Source organism: Caretta caretta, chromosome 7 (genome assembly GCF_965140235.1).
Source record: "Caretta caretta isolate rCarCar2 chromosome 7, rCarCar1.hap1, whole genome shotgun sequence".
NCBI classification, from domain to species: Eukaryota; Metazoa; Chordata; order Testudines; family Cheloniidae; genus Caretta; species Caretta caretta.
The window spans coordinates 26,695,515-26,720,246 of NC_134212.1; the positions used below are offsets into that span (position 1 = coordinate 26,695,515).

At 38.9% G+C, this 24,732-nt stretch overlaps 1 protein-coding gene across 19 annotated transcripts in view; it reads left to right on the forward strand.

The window, feature by feature from the left end:
• Positions 1 to 24,732, forward strand: part of ERC2 (ELKS/RAB6-interacting/CAST family member 2) — an 840,901-nt gene that overhangs the window by 481,318 nt on the left and 334,851 nt on the right. For all 19 annotated transcript variants that reach the window (XR_012669214.1, XR_012669216.1, XR_012669218.1 and 16 more), the window contains one exon: positions 19,337 to 19,497. Coding sequence is in view for 1 of the 19 variants with exons in the window: in XM_075130329.1 (XP_074986430.1) it covers positions 19,337 to 19,497 (161 nt within the window). In the remaining 18 variants the exon portion in view is untranslated. The remainder of the gene's footprint in view (positions 1 to 19,336; positions 19,498 to 24,732) is intronic.

The following is a 24,732-nucleotide window of genomic DNA, read 5'->3' on the forward strand; positions in this document are numbered from 1 at the left end:
CAAACAAGAATAAGTTTATTCCCAGAGATTCAAATGATAGCGAGTATAACTAATAGGTTAATCTCCTGTCTAAAGAAGTTTTATCCCCCTCCCAACCTCAGAGTCCTCAGCAGCATTTCAACCATGGTTGGCTGAGATCCTGTTCTCATGAATAAACACACTGCTTGTTTACTTTGTAGGTGCAAGATAAATGGATGTTGTCTTTGCCTTCTCCTTGCTCCCCAAAATCCATTGTCTGTACCAAGAGACAGTATTAATCACCTACTGCTTATTTTCCCTTTGTGCTCATGCCTACTGACTTCACATCTCTGTGATAACTTTGTATGTAAATGGGCATCCATAGTGTTAGCTTACAATACTTAATTTACATCTGACAGAGAGGTGAATAAACATCTCTTGTCTGACAGAAGACCTGTTTCTTCACTTCTTCTAGTGACTCATACCCTGATACAGACTCTCAGAACATATTTTCAATCTATATACTTAACTCTGTACATAGTATCTATACTTACATTTCACAACAGTATTAATGACCAATGTGACTTCAGCTTTCATTTATGACATCACCTGGTATTGTTAGGTGAGCCAGAATGTACAAACCAGAATCAAAATGCTAACCCTCTTAGCAGCTGGCATTAAGGGGTTCTTGGGTCACACTACATTACTTTAAAATTTCCCATGTCAAGCTATTCAGGTACTTTTATGACATCCAGGTATTCACATTGGACAAAGTTTAAACACATAATGCATGTACAAAACTACTTTATTTGCATAAACTACCTATTTGCAATAACATATTACACATACATTCCCTGCTGCTTTTGAAACTATTCTATGAGAGAAGCATTTCTAAGTTTAATAATATATCAGGATTATGGATTAAATGCAGCAGGGGAAGTAGCTTTGTGTAGAATAGCCTAGCAAGTGTGCTAAGAATCAACTTTTGGCAAGAAAATTCCTAATTTGCCCCCTCCCCCTCAAGTTGACCTGGTGGATGAAATAGTAGATGTGTGTATGATTCTAGGCATGCCTTCTCCAAAGATCAACATTTGTACACACTTTAGTCACCTTTTATATGCAGTGCTATTGACATTAACCAGAGAGGCCAGACTGACAGCGCTGTACTTTAACACCAGCAAAAGAGTTGCTCTGCTCTACTTGTACAGTTTATCTAAAGAGACTCAACACAAAAACCACACAGCCTAATTGTTTTCAGTCTAAAAGAGTTCTCATCCAGATACATTCAGTTACCCTAGAAGATACTGTATCTATTGAAATATATATAAATTTGATTGTAGATATAGTTACTATAATATATATTTTAAATAATTTTGGAAATATTAGGCTAGACTGTATGATTTGTGAACATACGTATATCAGGTCTAATTCTGCTCTCACTTATACCAATGGAAATCAGATTTAATACTGCTTGTATAATTGGAGTTACATGATGTCAAACTAGTGTAACTTAGAGCAGGATATTGTCCATTATCTTTTTCCTATCTCATTACAGCTATCGTCAACATGTTCAACTGAGGCTGAAATGAAAAAAGGAGAGGAGATGCAGTAAAATTGATTAAGGAAAGAATTACTTGTCAAAAAGAAAAGCAGTACTTGTGGCACCTTAGAGACTAACCAATTTATTTAAGCATAAGCTAAGTCCTCCTTTTCTTTTTGCGAATACAGACTAACACGGCTGCTACTCTGAAACCTGCTGAAATCTTACTTTTCAAATTAATTCAAACAGTGCAAATAATATACTTTTTTTTAAAAGGAGAAGTGAAATTATAGGTAAGTGCTTTTATGTAAATATAATAGGGTGCACATACACAAGCCCCGATTCAGGAAAGCATCCCTACCAGGATAGCATCTCAGCATATTCTTAAATTGGGATGATAGTGCCTGTAGTAGCCTTAGAGAATATCAGTGTACTTCAAAAACGTGAGCAAGGACAGTGTTAATACCTATTTTGCAAATTTAAAATTGAGGCACAACGATGTTAAGATCAAAGTTTGCCAAAGTGTCCGCTGATTTTTGGTGATCAACTTGAGATACCCACGGCCTGTCAAAGGTACTGATCTGCATCCTTTACAGTGAGTGGGCAGATCATGCTGACTTTGTTGGTGTTGGTTTGGGCCTCCAGTAAGTTAGGACTTGTTGACATCGTGAAAATTATGAACTTAACTATGGTGGTACACAGGACCATCCCTACCCATGCACAAAGTACGCAGCTGCATAGGGCACCAGAAAATGTGGGGCACCAAATTTCCTGGTGCCCTACACAGCTGCATGCTGCTCCAGACCCTGCTCAGCCTCTTCCCTATGGCCCCCACCCCTGCTCTGCCCCCTCCCCTGCTCTGCCCTAGCCCCGCCTCTTCCCACCCATGCTCTCCTGAGGACTGCAGCAGGGGTCAGGCCTGCACTCACTGGGTGGCAGTAAGTGCAGCGAGCAGGCTGAAGCCCACTTCGCACCACCGGCTCCCAGCCATGCCGCTGGCTTGTGCCGGTGGGCGATTTCCCTCTTGTCCCCCCGTGGAGGCCTGGGGCCCCACACAGCCCCCCCACGGGGGGGGGGTTGTAGCGTAGGGCACTAAAATGGCTAGGGATGGCCCTGGTGGTACAACGGTCCCCATGTGAAGACTTTTATTCTAGAATAAGAGTGCCTTGGTTTATATAATTTTCAAAGTGATATAAAGCTCAAAAAGAAAAAGAACACTTGTGTATAGGAATCATAGAATTATAGAGACGAAGGGCTGGAAGGGACCTCGAGAAGTCATCTAGACCAGTCCCCCTGCACTCATGGCAGGACAAAATATTACCTAGACCACCCTTGGCAGGTGTTTGTCTAACCTGCTCTTAAAGGTCTCCAATGACAGAGATTCCACAAAGTTCCTAGGCAATTTATTCGAGTGCACAAATGCCCTTACAGTTAGGAAGTTTTTCCTAATGTTCATCTAAACTGTCATTGCTGCAATTTAAGCCCATTGGTTTTTGTCCTATCCTCATAGGTTAAGGAGAACAATTTTTCTCCCTCCTCCTTGTAACAACCTTTAATGCATTTTAAAATTGTTATCCTGTCCCTTTTCAGTCTTCTCTTCTCCTCTCTAGACTAAACAAACCCAATTTTTTCCATCTTCCCTCAAAGGTCATGTTTTCTAGATCTTTAATAATTTTTGTTGCTCTTCTCTGGACTTTCTGCAATTTGTCCACATCTTTCCTGAAATGTGGCACCCAGAAGTGGGCACATTCCTCCAGCTGAGGCCTTAACAGCTCAAAGTAGAGTGGAAGAATTACTTCTCGTGTCTTGATTACAACATTTCTGCTAATAAATTGCAGAATGATATTTGCTTTTTTTGCAACAGTGTTACACTGTTGACTCATATTTAATTTATGATCCATTATGACCACCAGATCCCTTTTTGCAGTACTCCTTCTTAGGCAATGATTTCCCATTTTGTATGTGTGCAACTGATTGTACGTTCCTAAGTGGAGTACTTTGCATATGTCCTTACTGAATTTTATCTTATTTACTGCAGACCATTTCTCCAGTTTGTCCAGATCATTTTGATTTTTAATCCTATCCTCCAAAGCACTTACCAACCCCTCCCAAATTGGTATAATTCGCAAAGTTTACAAGTGTACTTTCTATGCCATTTTCTAAATTATCAATGAAGATATTGAACAGAACCAGACCCAGAACTGATCTCTGCAGGACGCCACTCGTTATGCCCTTCCAGCTTGACTGTGAACCACTGATAACTATTCTCTGGGAATGGTTTTCCAATCAGTTATGCACCTGCCTTTTAGTAGATCTATATAGGTTGTTGTTCCCTAGTTTTTATGTATGAGAAGGTCATTCAAGATAGTATCAAAAGCCTTACTAAAGTCAAGATGTACCACATCTACTGCTTTCCCCCCATCCACAAGGCTTGTTACCCTGTCAAAGAAAGCTATTAGGGTTGACATGATTTGTGCTTGATCAATTCATATTGACCATTTACTTATCACCTTACTATCTTCTAGGTCGTTGCAAATTGATTGGTTTCAGAGTAGCAGCCAAGTTAGTCTGCATCCACAAAAAGAACAGGAGTACTTGTGGCACCTTAGAGACTAACAAATTTATTTGAGCATAAGCTTTCGTGAGCTACAGCTCACTTCAGCACCTTAGAGACTAACAAATTTATTTGAGCATAAGCTTTCGTGAGCTACAGCTCACTTCAGCATCCGATGAAGTGAGCTGTAGCTCACAAAAGCTTATGCTCAAATAAATTTGTTAGTCTCTAAGGTGCCACAAGTACTGCTTTTCTTTTTGCAAATTGATTGGTTAATTATTTGCTCCGTTATCTTTCCAGGTACTGAAATTAAGATGACTGGTCTGTAATTCCCCAGGTTGTCCTCAGTTTCCTTTTTATAGATTGGCATTATATTTGCCCTTTTCCAATCCTCTGGCATCTCTCCCATCTTCCATGACTTTTTGAAGTGAATTGCTAATGGCACAGATATCTTCTCAGTCAGCTCCTTGAGTATTCTAGGATGTATTTCATCAGACCCTGGTGACTTGAAAACATCTAACTTGTCTAAGTAATTTTTAACTTGTTTTTCCCTATTTTAGCCTCTGTTCCTATTTCATTTTCACTGGCATTCACTATGCTAGATGTCCAATTACTAGAGTATCCACATGAGAAATTATTTTTATAACTATAGTGTTATAATTGTGGTGTTATAGTTATTCAATTAAATTTTCCCTTGTAGCAATCCTTAATGGCAGGGTAGGAAATACAATACAGATCTCTTGACTTCTAATCCTGTTCTCTAGCCCCTAAACATACTGCTTCGGCAGGTAAATATATATACCTTTTAAATGTAAAAGTGCATGCATTCCAGGCAAAATCCTGTCCTCAGTTACACCTTGGCGACCCAGTGCAGGGAATAGAGTTGCATGGTACAATGAGGACAGGTTTTATTTCACTGTGTTATATGCAGTCTTTAACATTACATGATGATATTTTCAGATCAGATTTCTTTTCTATCTAGAAAACAGTATTCTGACTCTATAGCTAATTATGTTTTTAAAAATACAGTGTATAATCAGAATGACTGCAAACAGATAAAAGTATGTTTGTTATACTTATTTATGATGGGTTTTTAACAGTTTAACGTTTAAAGTAACAAAAGGAATCTGAGCTCAGAAGTGCACAATGAGAATACCTCTTAATTTGCCATGTATTCTTTAGCAGCAGCAAAAAGATTCTTCTCCAAATTATTCAGAGTGTTTGACTGAAACATTGCTTATATTCCTCCGGCCTAAAAAAATCAGTAACATCAATATGAGCAGCCTTCAACTGGCAGGCTGTAATTATAAAGAAATATTTGGCGCTTGATTCTGATATTTAAAACCTATGTTAAAATTAAGTTTTATACTAATGTAATTGTTCTTCCTGTTTGTTTGTTTTTTACTGGTGCCAGAGAGATCAGAATCAGGCCCTTGTCTAGGCTACCAAACTTCATACAGTAATCCACTGCTGTTGTAGTAATTTCTATTTAGGAGCAAATCTACTCTGTGTGCAGAGGATTCTGCCAATCTTCCCCTGCATTTCAATTTTGTAGGAACAGCAGAATTTTGGGAGTCTGCACCACAAAGTCCAGCTCCGCAATGGCTCATTGCACCCGTCTGCACAGCTGAGACTTGAGAGTGGTGAGATGTTTGATCTGGTGGATCTGCCACTATATGGGTCCATAGACCAGATGTCTTGCACAAGATGGGAGGCAGGGTCTGTGTAATGACAGGTTTCAGAGTAGCAGCCGTGTTAGTCTGTATCCGCAAAAAGAAAAGGAGGACTTGTGGCACCTTAGAGACTATCCGATGAAGTGAGCTGTAGCTCACGAAAGCTTATGCTCAAATAAATTTGTTAGTCTTTAAGGTGCCACAAGTCCTCCTTTTCTTTTTGAGGGTCTGTGTAGAATACTCCAGTCCTGAGACAGCAGTTGGAGAAACCTCTGAGTTGTGTGACTCGGGTGGGAGTGATTTCTGCACCTATGCAGAATGTATTTTGGGAGACAGAGAGCTGTGTGGGGAAGCTAAAGCACACTGTATTTAATTCTAAGAGGGAGAGTAGATGGATACAAGCTTTAAGTTCCATTTAGATGATACATTGTACCCAATAATGAGCCAGTTTAGAGTGTTTTTTTTTTTTTTTTTGTAACCAATTCACTCCACTATTTCCCAAACTGTTCATTAAGTTTGGATATTTGGACACAATACATCACTGAAAATCGGTATCATTTCTAGGCAAAATCATCACATTCAGTGTAACAGTGGGTAATGTATCCAAGAAGCACAGTATTGTGTTTGTTTTTTTAATTAACTAATGAAGTTAAAAATAAAACTCTCATCTGATGAATTATCTGTTGCCTACATGAAGTGAACTTGGTCCATTTTCCAGAACTGGGCTCAGTCCAGTTTTCAGAACCTTTATGGACAAGTCTCTAGAATTTAATACATATTAAATGAATACGGTTCTATGGAAATTAGTCTATTATAGAGTTTAATAGAGAATTATATCATCTCTTTGTTAATCATCCTATGTAATTCTTTAGGAGGGCTATCATTTTCTTTTAAATTGTTAAAATACCTAAAGGAAAGTCATACTTTTTTATTAAATTCTACAGGACTTTTACATAGGGATGGCAGGCATCCCCACCTTAAAGGCCCAACTGACAATAACTGGCATCTTGTTGATAAACTCAGCTGAGAAAGCAATACATGAATATCAGGGAGACTGAACTGCCTCTCATCCTTAGTAATGATCCTGGTAGGGCCATGTGGGGAAACTCATGCTGGTACCTGTCTTGCTTCTCTTTTGTCATTAAATAGGTTTCAGCTACTTGAGATGTCAGTCTAGTACATGTCATAAGCAGTAAAACACCTTTTTTAAAAGCCTACTTTACTCACTATGAAGCAATAATTATAAGGTTGAAATAATGGACCTTCTTTTCAGCACTTGCTGTCAGCAGTATGACATCTCTTTGACAATTATTACTGCCTTCTTATCGAAAGGATAACCAACCAAATCAGGGTGGCATTTTAAATGCTGTTGCTAATTTACATTAAAGTAGATTTAAATTATACAGTATATGTTTACTAAAAATGTGTACAATACCTTGCTGGTTGATATTTCTTGGGTGCAATTTCCTCATCCCTTACATTGGTTATACCATTATCAAATGACCCAAAATGAACATTAACTACCCTCCTGGAATCTAAGTAGCTTATTTTTAATTTTTTGTTAAATCATTCACATAGTTTATTCCAGTGCCTATGTATTACATTTCTAGAGCCTGTTCATCCACTTCTCTTTTCCTCTTTTCCAGATATCAGGGGGATTGTTTGTATGTGGATCACACCCCTCCATGCAGAAAGGGGCAGGGTCAGCCACTTTCCACAGCACCATATCCATCAGCACCTTCCCAAAACTTTGGGAATGATTCTTCTTGGTTTGGGAGCCTTTCAAGAAGAAGGTGGAGGGACCCAGATGGGCTGTGGACAAAGGACATGCAGTCCTCTGTTGGGTGGAAAAAAGTTGAAGAGTAACACAGTGTTCCCTCATAGCCCCTGCAAAATCATAGAATCATAAACTTTAAGGTCAGAAGGGACCATTATGATCGTCTAGTCTGACCTCCAGCACAACACAGGCCACAGAATCTCACCCACCCACTCCTGTAACAAACCTCTAACCTATGTCTGAGCTATTGAAGTCCTCAAATCATGGTTTAAAGATTTCGAGGTGCAGAGAATCCTCCAGCAAGTGACCCGTACCCCACGCTGCAGAGAAAGGAGAAAACTCCCCAGGGCCTCTGCCAATCTGTCCTGGAGGAAAATTCCTTCCCGACACCAAACATGGTGATTAGCTAAACCCTGAGCATGTGGGCAAGACTCACCAGCCAGACACCCAGGAAAGAATTCTCTGTAGTAACTCAGATCCCACCACATCTAACATCCCATCACAGGCCATTGGGAATATCTACCACTAATAGTTAAAGATCAGTTAATTGACAAAATTAGGCTATCCCATCATATCATCCCTTGCATAAACTTATCAAGCTTAGTCTTGAAGCCAGATATGTCCTTTGCCCCCACTGCTTCCCTTGGAAGGCTGTTCCAGAACTTCACTCCTCTGATGGTTAGAAACTTTGTCTAATTTCAAGTCTAAACTTCCTGATGGCCGGTTTATATCCATTTGTTCTTGTGTGCACATTGGTACTGAGCTTAAATAATTCTTCTCCCTCTGTGGTATTTGTCCCTCTGACATATTTATAGAGAGCAATCGTTTCATAAGACAGGTTATCCATTCCTTGGATCATCCTAGTAGCCCTTCTCTGTACCTGTTCCAGTTTGAATTCATCTTTCTTAAACATGGGAGACCAGAACTGCACACAATATTCCAGATGAGGTCTCACCAGTGCCTTGTATAATGGTACTAACACCTCTGTATCTCTACTGGAAATACCTCACCTGAAGCATCCCAAGACTGCATTAGCTTTTTTCACGGCCATATCACATTGACGGCTCATAGTCATCCTGTGATCAACCAATACTCTGGGGTCCTTCTCCTCCTCTGTTACTTCCAAGTGATGCGTCCCCAGTTTATAACAAAAATTCTTGTTATTAATCCCTAAATGCATGACCTTGCACTTTTCACTATTAAATTTCATCCTATTACTATTACTCCAGTTTACAAGGTCATCCAGATCTTCCTGTATGATATCCTGGTCCTTCTCTGTATTGGTATACCTCCCAGCTTTGTGTCATCTGCAAACTTTATTAGCACATTCCCGCTTTTTTGTGCCAAGGTCAGTAATAAAAAGATTAAATAAGATTGATCCCAAAACTGATCCCTGAGGAACTCCACTAGTAACCTCCTTCCAGCCTGACAGTTCACCTTTAAGTGTGACCCATTGTAGTCTCCACTTTAACCAGTTCCTTATCCACCTTTCAATTTTCATATTGATCCCCATCTTTTCCAATGTAGCTAATAATTCCCCATGTGGAACCGTATCAGATGCCTTACTGAAACTGAGGTAAATTAGGTCCACTGTGTTTCCTTTGTCTAAAAAATCTGTTACCTTCTCAAAGAAGGAGATCAGGTTGGTTTGACATGATCTACCTTTTGTAAAACCATGTTCTGTTTTGTCCCAATTACCATTGACATCAATGTCCTTAACTACTTCCTCCTTCAAAATTTTTTCCAAGGCCTTGCATACTACAGATGTCAAACTAACAGGCCTGTAGTTTCCCAGATCACATTTTTTCCCTTTCTTAAAAATAGGAACTATGTTACCAATTCTCCAGTCATACAGTACAACCCCTGAGTTTGCAGATTCATTAAAAATTCTTGCAAGTGGACTTGCAATTTCATGTGCCAGTTCCCTTAATATTCTTTGATGAAGATTATCTGGGCCCCCCAATTTAGTCCCATTAAGCTGTTCGAGTTTCGCTTCTACCTCGGATGTGGTAATATCTATCTCCATAGCCTCCTTCCCATTTGTCGTCCTACCATTATCCCTAAGCTCCTCATTAAAGACTGAGGCAAAGTATTTGTTTAGATATTGAGCCATGCCTAGATTATCCTTAACCTCCACTCCATCTCCATCTACCTTTAACGGTCCCACTTCTTCTTTCTTTGTTTTCTTCTTATTTGTATGGCTATAGAACCTTTTACTGTTGGTTTTAATTCCCCTTGCAAGGTCCAACTCTACATGGCTTTTGGCCTTTCTCACGTTATCCCTACATGTTCTGACCTCAATAAGGTAGCTTTCCTTGCTAATCCCTCCCATCTTCCACTCCTTGTAGGCTTTCTGCTTTTTCTTAATCACCTCTCTAAGAAGCTTGCTCATCCAGCTTGGTCTACAACTCCTGCCTATGAATTTTTTCCCCTTTCTTGGGATGCAGGCTTCTGATAGTTTCTGCAACTTTGACTTGAAGTAATTCCAAGCCTCCTCCACCTTTAGATTCACAAGTTCTTGAGTCCAAACCACTTCCCTAACTAATTTCCTTAATTTTTTTAAGTTAGCTCTTTTGAAATAAAAAACCCTAGTCACAGATCTATATTTGTTTAGCCTTCCATTTAGTTTGAACTGAATTAGCTCATGATCACTTGAACCAAGGTTGTCCCCTACAACCATTTTCTATGAGGTCCTCACTACTCACCAAAACCAAATCTAAAATGGCGTCGCCTCTTGTTGGTTCAGTAACTACTTGGTGATCCATACATAATCCATCAGGTATCACATCCAGGAAAATCTGAGCCCTATTATTATTATTAGCACTTGTCCTCCAGTCTATATCTGGGAAATTAAAGTCTCCCATGATCACACAATTCCCATTAGTATTTACTTCATTAAAAACATTAAAGAGGTCTCTATCCATATCCAGATTGGATCCGGCGGTCTATAGCACATCCCAAGTACTATCCCAGGGGAGGCTCTAGTAGCTTTCTTCCCCAATGTGATTTTTGACCAGACAGTCTTATCCATTCCATCACTTCTTATTTCTTTAGTCTCCCTGATCATTGATATACAATGCTACTCCACCACCTTTGCGTTTATTTTTGTCTTTCCTAAACAGCACATACCCTTCAATACCTGTAGTCCAGTCATGACTACTATTCCACCATGTTTCTGTTATCCCTATAATATCTGGTTTCACTTCCTGCACCAGTATCTCTAGTTCCTCCATTTTGTTACCTAGGCTCCTGACATTGGTGTACAAAGATCTTAATTTTTGCTGTTTGGCCTCATTCACATTCTTTACCCGATTAGGCACAGACATTCTACCACCAGTATCACCTATTAGGCTGGTATGTACACTACCCTTCCTCCTTATGTCCATTCTGCTACCAACAGCTCTGTCCTTTCTTACTTCATTTTCTTCCCTCTCAATGTTAAAATCCAGCATGGAGATTGCCGGGACATCTCCCAGCCATCTTCCCCCAGATTCCTAGTTTAAAGCTCTCTTGATCAGTTGTGCCATCCTCCATCCTAGAAGTCTATTTCCCTCCTTACTCAGGTGAAGTCCATCCTTAGAGAACTGTCCTCTGTCCATGAATGCCTCCCAGTGGCCATACACCCCAAAGCCCTCCTTATAGCACCAGTGCCTGAGCCATCTATTGAGCATCATAATCTTGTCACACTTTTGTTGCCCTTCTCTAGGAACAGGCAGAATCCCACTGAAGATCACCTGAGCCTCAATTTCCTTAAGCGTCTTCCCCAGCCTGGCATAGTCTCCCTTCATACGTTCCAGCGAGAATCTAGCTGTATCATTTGTTCCCACATGAAGGACAATCAGTGGATTCTTTCCCACTCCCATTAGAATCCTCTTCAGCATCAGGTCCACATCCTGTATTTTAGCACCCAGCAGACAGCACACCCTTCTGTTCTCTGGATATGCTCTTGTTACAGGCCTGTGTATCCTTCTCAGTCAGGAGTCCCCAATGACGTAGACCTGTCTTTTCCTGGTGATGGTACAATTCTCCAGTCTATCCCCTGTTCCCTTAGGCTGCAAGTCCTCTCGATTCCTATTATCCCTTGCAATCCTCTGTAACCCATCCCGTATCCTCCTAGGGCTCATATTTGGTGTTATCTCCATTGACTCTTGCCCTCTTCCTATAGGACTAGCTGCTCTTCTCTTCTTCCTTGCCCTCTCACCTTCAGAGACCACCTGCTGTGCCCCTTCTTCATTTTCCAACTCCGCAAACCTGTTCCTGAGCTCTGTTTCTCCTTCACTAGCCCATCTTTTCCTCTGCCTGGTTCTTTTAGTCACATGCTTCCACTATCCACTTTCCTCACCCAACAGTATCCCCTCAGAGTTCTTTGGTCCTGCTTCGATCTGCAAATCTGAGCTTTTCCCTTCAGCCTCCTCATGTCTTTGCTCCATCATCTGCTCAAACCCTCTTCTAAACTCAACCAGCGTTTCCACTTGCATCTCCAATCCTCGGATCTTTTCTTCCATCAGCTCTATCGGGCAGCACTTCATGCAGACAAAACTCTTTCCAGGTACCCCCTCCAGGATCATGTACGTGCCGCAGCTTCTACATCCAATCATCTTCATTCTGTCTTCCATTACTTGGGCTGGGTCTGTATTATCTTGCCTGCATCTGCTCCCTGGGGTAGGGAACCCCACCATTTAAGTGAGACAGTGGGGACAGCTGTGGCCAGGGGGAATTCCCATCAGGGCTACACTATGAGAGGCCTCTGTGTGTGAAGAGCTCTGGCCTCCCACTGCTCCCCCATCTGTGTGATTTGGTGTGGGCCTGGCTCTGCAGAGGGACAAACTTTGCCCTCCCAACCCAAAGATAGAACTATTTGGCAGTTGCTACATGACGAGAATCTTACGCAATCATTCTCTTTGGCCAGTCCCACGTTTTTACACTGGAAGGGGCTGTCTAGCTCCTATCAATTCCATATTCACAGAACTGCAGATTATTGCAGTCTACACAGAATAGAGTTTGATCTCAAAAGAATGAGAACTGCTCCCAGCTGATGTGAAGAAAAATAACTTTCCAAGAAAACTGAAACAACTTCTAAACCAGTTGATTCTCAGTTGAACAAATACAATAGAAGATCTGTTGTTTTTTGTAGCTTTCTTGATAACCTCTTCTCACTAATTCTAATATTGTTTAGATAACAGTGGTAACTAAGATAACTCTACATAAGCAGTAGTGCGATATCTCAACATGTATTTTAGTATGTAAAATTCATAAATAGTCTAAATATGCTAACAAAATATTACATTTTAAATTAGTATGATCGCTGTGCATACTGGTATGTGGAAAAAAAATCAGTAAGGGAAATCCAAAACTCATGTATTTATCATGATTATTGTTGTTAAAATGAAGTGCCAAGCCTTTTAAGATAATATTACTAATAATATTAGTCCTGATTGTTGGAAGATCGCCAGTTTTTCGTCATCTCGCAGAAATATGTCATACTTGAACTGTAAAAACATATGATTCCCCTTCCCCCCTCCCTCTTTTCCCACTCACTGGAGCTGTATTATGTTAGTGTGAGGTGCGTTGAGCCGAATCCAATCTGGAATTAAGAATGCCCAAGGGCAGTTTTAACAAACTGTCATTCATTTGAACTCTAACCCTGTTTAGTTTAACAGAATCTGGTTACTCAGATGTATATTTTTTGCACATTCACTTCTTTCTTTTCATATCTTGGTGTGAAACTGTGTTAATTGGACTTGGAGGGAGAGAGGATTGTTTAAAACATATTGAAAACTAAGAATGAGAGTTACATGCATATAGCTTGGCTTGTTGTTTTTCTGCCACCCAGAAATGATGAACTTCAGTTCAGATATTGTGAATAAACATATTTAGTCAAAGTGAGATCCTCAAAATGCTGACATTTGGTTAAGCTTTCTGGGTTGAAAAAATTCACTGTTTTTAATAGCTCATTTATTATATTATTATAATAAGGAAACTAGTGAAATTAGGCCTTTCAGAAATGTAAAAAGGGACTAGTAATGGATTCGGGATGTTCAGGGTTTCGTCTTAAAAGACCGAGCCCGAAATTCAATGAGATCCCCAAAATAAATTCTTCCAACGGTTGAGATAAAATAAAACCTTTCCTTAGTAATTACAACATCAAGCCAACAGCCATGAGGGAGCTTCTGGATGCTACAAGTTCAACCTTTTCCAATAGGTGTCACTGTAAGGCAGTAATGCTGAAGAGATGTGAGGTAGAATAGAGGGTAGAAAAATCCCATAATAAGGGTAATTAGAAGAATAAGATTATCATTACTTGCCATCAGCAGATAATTAAAATACTTTACAATACTGCTTTGATTTTGGATTAGATTACTGATGAGAAAGTGACTTTGAGAGAAATTCTTCTTGTGATTTTTGTATATAGAATATCCTATCAATGTACATACATGGACTGACAGGAGAATAGACACTTCACTATGGAAGGAAAGTGGATCCACACTAAAGGCCGGACTAATAAAGTTAGGAAGTTGTTGAATATGTCCTTCAGTGCAAACTTTCTCTTATACTTTGTAGAGGTGTGCGAAAAACGCATAAAGCTGCTATTTGACCAACAATAAGCTGATCCCTCAGCTACCTTCCATGGACAATGGAGAAATTGAAGAACTCCTGTGAGAGACAGGATAATATTAGTGCTGGTCTCACTGCTCCTCCAGGGGAACAGAGTACAGCAATCTGTTGTCACTTTTCTACCTTCTGGGGAGAGGGAAGAAAAAAAAATCCCCAATGCTCCCTTTCTTCCTCTCAGCAGGGATTGGAACAGCAAAGAAATGGGATATTTGCAAAATTCAGAAAACTGATATTCAGCTTAAAACCAAATGCCAAACATCGGGGATTCTGCATAGCCCTAATACTAGGGTTAAATGGTGATAGATTAGTTCTCTCCCATATAATAATCTTTTATCATTTTAACCCAACGTCAGGGATGTGAATAGGTTCTGTCGTTAGGGTACGGGCTTATGGTTGATCTTTCTCCCTTTCTAGAACTTTAAATGTATTACAGGTGTAGCTGGCAACGTTGTCTATAGTTAAGATTGGCTGATACTTTTACATTATAATATAATGTGAGTGTGTATATTTAATATATATATGTAGGGGCACTGACCTTGATTGTGACATTAGCAATCACACACACATACATTTTCGAAGAAGGTATTTGAAAATCACTTCCTGCTATACTTTAGTAAGGCTTTTGATACTGTCTCACATGACTTTCTCATAAACAAACTAGGGAAATACAGTCTAGCTGGAGCTATTGTAAGGTGGGTGCATAACTGGTTTGAAAACCATTCCCAGAGAATAGTTATCAGTGGTTCATAGTCAAGCTGGAAGGACATATCAAGTGGGGCCTTGCAGGGATCAGTTCTGGGTCCCATTCTGTTCAATATCTTCATCTATGATTTAAATAATGGCATAGAGTGTGCATTTATAAAGTTTGTGGATGATACCAAGTTGAGAGAGTTTGCAAGTGCTCTGGAGGATAGGATTAAAATTCAAAATGATCCAGACAAACTGGAGATATGGTCTGAAGTAAACAGGATGAAATTTAGTAAGGAAAAATGCAAAGTACTCCACTTAGGAAGGAGCAATCAGTTTCACACATACAAAATGGGAAATGGTTGCCTGGGAAGTACTGCAGAAAGGGATCTGGGGGTCATAGTGGATCATAAACTAAATATGAGTCAACAGCGTAACACTGTTGCAAATAAAGCAAACATCATTCTGTGATGTATTAGCAGGACCGTTGTAAGCAAGACATGAGAAGTAATTCTTCCACTGTTCCAGGCCTCAACTGGAGCGTTGTGTCCAGTTCTGTGTGCCATGTTTCAGGAAAGATATGGATAAACTGGAGAAAATCCAGAGAAGAGCAAAATGATTAAAGGTCTAGAAAACTTGATCTGTGAGAGAAGGTTGAAAAAATTGGGTTTGTTTAGTCTGGAGAAGAGAAGACTGAGGGAGGACATAACAGTTTTCAAATACATAAATGGCTATTACAAGGAGCAGGGAGAAAAATTGTTCTCCTTAGCCTCTGAGGATAGGACAAGAAACAATGGGATTAAATTGCAGCAAGGGAGATTTAAATTGAACATTAGGAAAAAAATTCCTAACTATCAGGGTAGTTAAGCACTGGAATAAATTGCCTAGGGAGGTTGTGGAATCTCCATCACTGGAGATTTTTAAGAGCAGGTTAGACAAACACCTGCCAGGGATGGTTTAGATAATACTTAGTTCTGCCTTGAGTGCAGAGGACTGGACTAGAAGACTTCTGGAGGTCCCTTCCAGTCCTACACTTCTATGCTACCAGCCTGCCTGCCAATCAAATCCTGGTACTGCTTTAGATATTTGTGAGATAAGTAGGTAAGGAAACATAGAACCCTGAACTTAAGTTTTGTCAGAAAAGTGAAGGAGGAATTGATTTGCAAATATTGTGTTAAAAATGTAAATGTATGTATAGCTTTTGAGTCTACACATGCTAATGATTTGTGGTCTTAAAGTTTTTTTATTCACCTTTCAAAAAAATTTCTCTCTACCTTTAAAATCTCATCACTTCTATGTGTAGATATTTTTACAAATCTACTTGACTTTTTTATTTCCCAAAATAAAGTAAAAAATAAATAAATAAAAATGTCATCACATTAACAGTTGAAAGATAATGATCGTTTTACATGCTTTAAAAATATTCTCAAATGATTTGATAGGAAACTTGATGTGAGTTGTGTCTATCAACACACAGTAGGACAAATCTGGCTAATGCTTCAGGAGAAGGAAAAAGTAAATTTTAAAACTTTAGATATGAAGCTGTTGTTCCAATTCAGGGTCTTGTACTGCATACAGGCCCACACCTCCAGAGTCCCACTGACTTTGATGTCACTGTTGTGAAATAAGGGACCATGCATTTGAATCACTTTGTAGGCCTGGATCTTTATAGATGTTACTATTAACAGATGCAACTGACTTTAAGATTGGGGACTTAATTACATGGTACTTATTATTAATGTGAATTGAGTAGATAAAACAGCATACAGGGTTTGGAGAAATTTAAGGATGAGATTTTGGAATAATCCTATTAAAACAAGAAAAATATTAAGTTAAGTTTTATATATAGTTGGACTTCTTTGGGGACAAGGTAAGGTAATTCACATGCCTTTGTATGTGACTATGTAGAACATTAAATCCTATTTGTATTTTTATGGTAACATATTGACATTATATGATCAAAGATGATATAAATTATTGCAAGTAACCCCCACCCCCTTGTGTTCATCCTTAGTTTTCCTTTTGTTCACTTTTTCTTTTTTTCTGTAGGTCACAGTGCAGATCTTCTCTCTTTTTCAATATGTATTTTCCCAAGTATAACTTTTCTAGGAAGTAGTCACTGTGGAAAGGCAGTAATAGCTATTTTCAAATAAATGTGAAGTCCTCACCCTGCAAGAGGCTCTGCATCAGTGTAACTCTGCGCCTGCACAGAACTGGTCGCAGGATGAACATCATTTCTCTTTGTTGTTTCATTTATATCTGTATTTCGCCAGTTTTACTTTTTGAGGGGCAGGGTGGAAAGATATTGAAAGGTATTAACCACTTCATTGCTGTTGCTAATGACTGCACTGCACCTGAAGCAGGACAGACGTTGTCCAGTCTTGCCAGAGGAAGGGTAGCCGTTTGGATTCAATGAACATGGAATTGCCTGCACTGTACACTTTTACCTGCCAGGTAGTCCCAGACATCTAATAATAAAGTTGCAGCCTGATTAAATCCATACCAAGTGTCCTTTCGGTATAGCTGGACAATTCTAGGTATGTCCTAGTAGAACATATCTTCTTCTGTATTGAATGTACCAGGCACATTCTAATTTCCCATCAACCTCAAAGGAATGTCAATAGAGAATGGCTGCACTGTACTTATGGTAAAGGGGTTAAGTAATATATAAGTTTTTAAATAATGTTTGAGTCTGATTACTATTGTTTGATTCATATAATAGTGTTCATTCTGCTTCATAGAGCTGTTATGTGGGAGAAAAGCAACACAGTATTTGCTCAACTTGAAAAAGAAGTATGTGGTTTATATGTGCTGATTGCATGGTAGTAGGATTTAAATAACAACATAGAGACAAGCAGTAATTAAAAATGAACTTGGGGAAAACATCTTATTTTCTCTGTAGACAGGCTGATTATATGACCGTAGCTGAATTCTGTCAGACTTCTTCTGTACACCAGCAAAAGCAAACATTTTTGCTTGGCTTCCATAGTATCAACAATATGGTAGCACAGAAAAAAAAAAGCAGTCAGGTTGGATATATTCCAGTTGGCTCCCTCCCCTATCACTTTCTGGCTAGTCTCATGTAATGCATCACATATTTTCCTCCGCTGTTGGTTAATTTATATCATTTTAATTTTTTGGAGAGGGGAGTGGGTGAGTAAGAAAACAAAACAGAAAGTGTGTCACAATTTCTCTAAATATCATAATTGCAGGATCTTGGGGAAATCTGCCACCTATTGTTCCACAAAACTCTTCAAAAAGTATAAAACTTCACATTATACCCCAAAGTATACCACAGTCTGTATTTAGTGATGTGGCAGTTACTACAGTGGCTACTATATTTTTAGCAGATTACAAGTAGGCAGAAAGAAAGAAAGAAAGAAAGAAAGAAAAGAGCAACAAAATATCTGTAGTGACCAATCTTACTTTTCAAGTGTTTTATTCGTCATGTGTTTGTAGGAGGTACATATAACAAATACAAAATGGTTTCACTCTGACAAAAAAACTCAAAGTGAAAACCCCAATTTAGGACCATTGCACTTATGTACTGGAAGCCTAATTCTCTGCTCACACACGAGCAAAATTTGGACCTGTGGATGACATCAAGTCTGATTGGCCTGCAGTCTTCAGTCTTATCTCATTCATTAACTTGCTGAGTTTCTGTGCCAAGGGTAAGGGGACGCCATGCTGGAGTTAATGTGCTTTTTAGCAGTAACCATGTAGTGACCTTCTACCCTGTCATATAAACTTAACAGTTCTGTAAATGTAATGATCCACCCACAAGACAGTCCTGCTGCTGCCAGGCAAGTGTAATATATATTTTCCTTTCTGCAGAGGTTGAGTTTTGTTCTTTAAATAATATTATGTCACTTTTATAACACAGCCTACACTTTTTTCTAAATTGCTATTTTTTAAAGTAGGGTTGTTTTTTTTAATCAATTCCCCATGAATGCATTTCGTATTTATTGGGAAATCTCCCAAAAAATTGCTAAAACGGAGCTGAGGTTGAGAATATATTCCATGAATTAAAAAATAGATGTTCAAATGTCAGAACTTTAGCTCTTCCCCTGTTCCACATGCTCCATACACTCATCAGAGAGTCTCACCAGTTATCACATAAAACGTAAGTCTGAAAGGAGCGGTTTTTGGTGAAAGTTTTGTGTGGTGTCAAGATCAGTTTATAATGGAAGTGCTATTAGAGCCTGAACTATAGAGTTACTACCACAGGTCCATAATGAATTCCATAGACTAAGTGGTGTAGGAAGTATTTATGGCAATGGCACAGGTTGAAGGGCTCTTGGTAATGTACATTAGTTCAATGGTTTGTATAAATGTTATTGGTGACTAGATGGATTTTTGGAAACTTGATCATTTCCTGATGTTTAAGAACTGATTTTTTTTTAACCAGTAAAAAGTGGGAATGGATTTGAACAATGCTTCCACTTATATTCATCCCTACTATGATTTTTCTGTGTTTATAAAATATTATTTGCTATGAAGAATATGGAACTTAAACAATCTATGCTTTTTAGTTAGAAGAACTGATGAATGCACTGGAAAAGACCAGACAAGAATTGGATGCTACCAAAGCCCGTCTTGCCTCAACACAGCAGTCTCTGGCTGAGAAAGAAGCACATCTGGCTAACCTCAGAATAGAGCGGAGAAAACAGCTTGAAGAAATATTAGAAATGAAGTAAGTACATTTACTCCTCTTGATACTAGATGCATTGCAATTTCCATTTTTTCCCCTGCTCTATATGTTCTGTATTCATATTTAAACAGTCTGAAACTGAGGACCTCTTAAGAAATGTGTGTGAGTTAGGTTCCCTTTAAAATGAAGAAATACAATAAAATATCCTTGGATTATGAAGGTAGTATTTATTGGGAAGTCAACAACACGCACAGGTAGAATTCTTGAAAAAGTGTTTTGTTATAACTTCCATTTGCCTTGTAGTGTTAGATACTAATACAGTATCAGCACAGTTTAACTTAAGTTGAAAGCTTCTGAAATATTTTAATACGAATCGGTCTCCATTCATTATCAGTGTTTTAAATTTCCATAATGTTCTGCCTTATTCTGATGTGGAAAGGGTTCACCTGTGGCACAAAGCAAATTTGTCCACTGAGTTATGTTAAAACTAGGATGCGGTCACATCTTTCAGTAAGAATCCTGAAAAAAGCTGGTATATGGTACATATGGTATAATTCTGCATATGTCAAACTGAAAGAGGGATATCAAATAATATGTAGGTTGGTTATAAATATCTGGGTGCAATCATATCCCCAATGAAGTCAATGGGTGTTTTCACTCTGGTCTACATTAAAAAGTGGAAATGTACATGGTTCATTATTGATGATACTACTGTTTAGTGAGCAAATAGGGAACCAGATGCAGTCATAAGCAGTTTTTATTTACTTTGCTGTTTTCTTATAGCTTTCTTTCATATAGATAGTTGTTAGCTGCTGATTCAGCTGCAATTGAATCAGAGGCTTAGTGCCAATACAACTTCAAATGATCATCTGTCTTGACTGTATAATTTTGTTTGCTGTAGTCAATTGCATTAAATAAGTGATAAGGTCCCGCCTTAATGGAAAGGATGCATATTTGGTATGACTGACCACAACTATCAATTGTTGGGTAACATTAATAAAGATTGTAAGGGAAGTTCTGGCTGTTTCTGTGGGATGCTTGGGTGGCTGTACAGACACTCATGGGTATTGGAGACACATATTTGGAGTGCATCTTTTGATTGAGATTCTTAGCTTTTAAAGCCTATGTAGAGCTTTAATTCACTTTGGACAGAAATGGATTACCTACCTTTATGGATAAAGCACCTAATAGAGGATAGAAGACCTCAGTTGTCCTAGCCCAGAAATAGAAAGGTGTCAAAGACTGGGATTGGATATAGGAGCAGACAATTAGTAGCTCTCACAGCCACTAATGCTGTGATGACAATATCTTGTAACACACATACCTAATTAAGGAAATAAGTATTTGTGATGGATAGGATACTGTTTTTACTTCATTTACATAGTTGTCATTGTTGTTTGTTCTTTAGCTTTTGATAATTACTTTTAACAGCCAGCTTAATTATTTTTTACATTGTTGCCTTTTAATTTCTTGGTTTATAATTTTTCTAGACTTGTGAATGCATGTATGTTCGACCCTTTGTTCGACCCTTAACATACAGTTTTTTAAAATCAACGTTTATCTCTAAAATATGAACCAGGACAACTAACAAAACACCTAAACCAAGCAAACAGAACAAAACAAAACACCTAAACCAAGCAAACTTACTTGTTGTACATAAATAAAGGATACCTACCAAATTCACGGCCGTGAAAACACATCACAGACCGTGAAATCTGGTCTCTTGTGTGCTTTTACCCTATACTATACAGATAACACGGGGGAGACCAGCGTTTCTCAAACTGGGGGTCCTGACCCAAAAGAGAGTTGCAGGGGGGGTCACAGTATTGCCACCCTTACTTCTGCACTGCCTTCAGAGCTGGGAGGCCAGAGGGCGGTGGCTGGTGGCCAGGCGCCCAGTTCTGAAGGCAGTGCCCGGCCAGCAGCAGTGCAGAAGTAACGGTGGCTATACGTTACCATGCCATCTTTACTTCTGTGCTGCTGCTTTCAGAGCTGGGCAGCCAGAGTGTGGCAGCTGCTGACTGAAGGCCCAGCTCTCCAGGCAACAGTGCAGAAGTAAGATTGGCAATTCCATACCATGCCATCCATACTTCTGCAGTGCTGCTGGCAGTGTCTCTGCCTTCAGAACTGGGCTTCTGGCCAGCAGCCATCACTCTTCAGCTGCCCAGCTCTGAAGACAGAACCGCTGCCAGCAGCTGTGCAGAAGTCAGGGAAGCAATACCACAACCCCCCCGCACACACACAGTAACCTTGCGATCCCCTCAAAACTCCTTTTCCGGTCAGGACCCCTATAGTTACAACAGTGTGAAATTTCAGATTTAAATAGCTGAAATTATGAAATTTACAATTTTTAAAATCCTATGACTGTGAAATTGACCAAAATGGACTGACCGTGAATTTGGTAGGGCTCTACTCATAGGCAGCAGAAGGTCTGCTAACTGTCATCTTCTCTTGCAGTTTGGCCACTTGCAGGCCAGTGTGATTAAGTGAAAGTCCCAGATTCACTATTACTCCAGTTTTAAACATTTGTAACTCCATCTATTTTTAAAAACTCCAGAGAGAGATTTGGAGTTTAAACCTGTGCCTTTTGTGAAGTCTCTTCTCTCTAGACATGTGGGATCTCCCTGGAGCCTACCACAGGGATCCAGTCCTATTGCAGTCAATGTGAATTTTGCTAATGATTTAGGGAGGAACAGGATTGGGCCTACTTTCCTTGGTAAATAAAACAGATGTTAATGTATTATTGTTTTACAGCATACCATAAAATACTGCTATGTGAGATGTGATATAAGGCTGAGTTAATGTTTGGGAAAATCTTTACATTTGAATGGGATTATCTGATGATATAATTTTAACACAGTCGGGCTGCACGGGTGTATCTGTGCCTTGGTCAGCATAACCTCTATCACTTGTGGTGATGTGTAATATGGAAAGAATTTATTATGACTATGGAATCCAGGATGATTTTGCAGAGCCAGGAGATAGAAAATAGAGCTGATATGACATTGAAAGCAATGAGGTACACATTAATGTGGAACTTCATAGCGCCATTTTTCCAAAGGCCCTTTTTAGTGGAGACCTGCACTTCAACTTCTTAATGTTGTTACTTTTTAAGTGCTTGTTACCACAATCTTATTACTGCATTAAAGCTACTTAAAAAAAAATTGCAACTTTGCCTTAATAAAAAGTTTAGAAAACATAAAAAAAATATGTAATAAATCATGCTTTGAGTTCTATGGATGAAAAGAGCTATATTAATGCTAAATGTTGTTTCAGAACATATAAGATGTATAATTTATAATATGAATTTACATCTTAATATATATATTAAGGGAGTAGTTTGATTTAATAAAATCTGCAGTACATTGTATAATATACTTACTAAATAGTTCAATAAGAATAATTCACAAATACGTGTCAAAGGAGTTTGATTCTATATACTTGCTTACTGAAAGAAGTACATAATGAAAGAGCATTTCAAAACTGCATGGCATTTTGTCAAGGTTCCTCCCCCACTCTGAACTCTAGGGTACAGATGTGGGGACCTGCATGAAAAACCTCCTAAGCTTATCTTTACCAGCTTAGGTCAAAACTTCCCCAAGGTACAAAATATTCCACCCGTTGTCCTTGGACTGGCCGCTACCACCACCAAACTAATACTGGTTACTGGGGAAGAGCTGTTTGGACGCGTCCTTCCCCCCAAAATACTTCCCAAAACCTTGCACCCCACTTCCTGGACAAGGTTTGGTAAAAAGCCTCACCAATTTGCCTAGGTGACTACAGACCCAGACCCTTGGATCTTAAGAACAATGAACAATCCTCCCAACACTTGCACCCCCCCTTTCCTGGGAAATGTTGGATAAAAAGCCTCACCAATTTGCATAGGTGACCACAGACCCAAACCCTTGGATCTGAGAACAATGAAAAAGCATTCAGTTTCTTACAAGAAGACTTTTAATAAAAATAGAAGTAAATAGAAATGAAGGAATCCCCCCTGTAAAATCAGGATGGTAGATATCTTCCAGGGTAATTAGATTCAAAAACATAGAGAACCCCTCTAGGCAAAACCTTAAGTTACAAAAAAGATACACAGACAGAAATAGTTATTCTGTTCAGCACAATGCTTTTCTCAGCCATTTAAAGAAATCATAATCTAACACATACCTAGCTAGATTACTTACTAAAAGTTCTAAGACTCCATTCCTGTTCTGTCCCTGGCCAAGACGAGGACTACAGACAGACACAGACCCTTTGTTCCTCTCCCTCCTCCCAGCTTTTGAAAGTATCTTGTCTCCTCATTGGTCATTTTGGTCAGGTGCCAGCGAGGTTACCTTTAGCTTCTTAACCCTTTACAGGTGAGAGGAGCTTTCCCCTGGCCAGGAGGGATTTCAAAGGGGTTTACCCTTCCCTTTATATTTATGACACATTTAATTATTATTATTAATATACATTATGTTCTAATAACCAAACCGTGAATCAAATTAGATCCATACGGCTGATGACAGAATACTGACAGTTCTACATAGTAGTGATACACTAGCATAGTGCTTATTCATCTGCTTTTTCTCTGATAATATATTAATTTAATTAGCAGACCAGGCTGTAGCTCCATAGCTGATATTTACCATTTTATTATTTAATGCAGAGTAGATACAATTTGTGACTGCTGGCTTATAGTCAGATAGGCGTGAATTGTGTATTTAAGAACTTCCATGGTGATTTCCTACGCTTACATTACGTTAAAGATTCAAACATAGCTCTCCGCTCTAAACCCATCTGGCTGACATTGCCAAGATCCATCTTAATTCGCTGGGTATAATCAGTTGTCAGGTTTAGACAAATTCTCCAGTTGTCATTACAAGTCTCCATGTACACTACGTTATTTAAAGAAGTTTAGAATAAAACCAGGTAGCAACTTAATCTAGTGCATTATCTAGTTGGGCTTTTTGATCTGGGCTCTGAGAGAGAGCACCACTCATTAGACAAGTGCCCTTCAAAGAAGAGAGAGTTCACTGGAATGAGATAAACATCTCCTTATATTCTTTGCTTGATGTTAACATGTGAAAAGATGAGATTTATTTTTTTAAGACTTCCACAACATTAAAGTTTGGAGCAAGAGTCGCATGTTATTGACAATAAAGAGTGATATAATTTCTAGAGAAAATATTTGTGTTATGGTGCATATTATTTTCTCGATGTGCACACATAATTCATACTGGCATTAATGGGAGTAATGCATACTTGTTAAAATATACCATATGTTCAAATCCATCATTT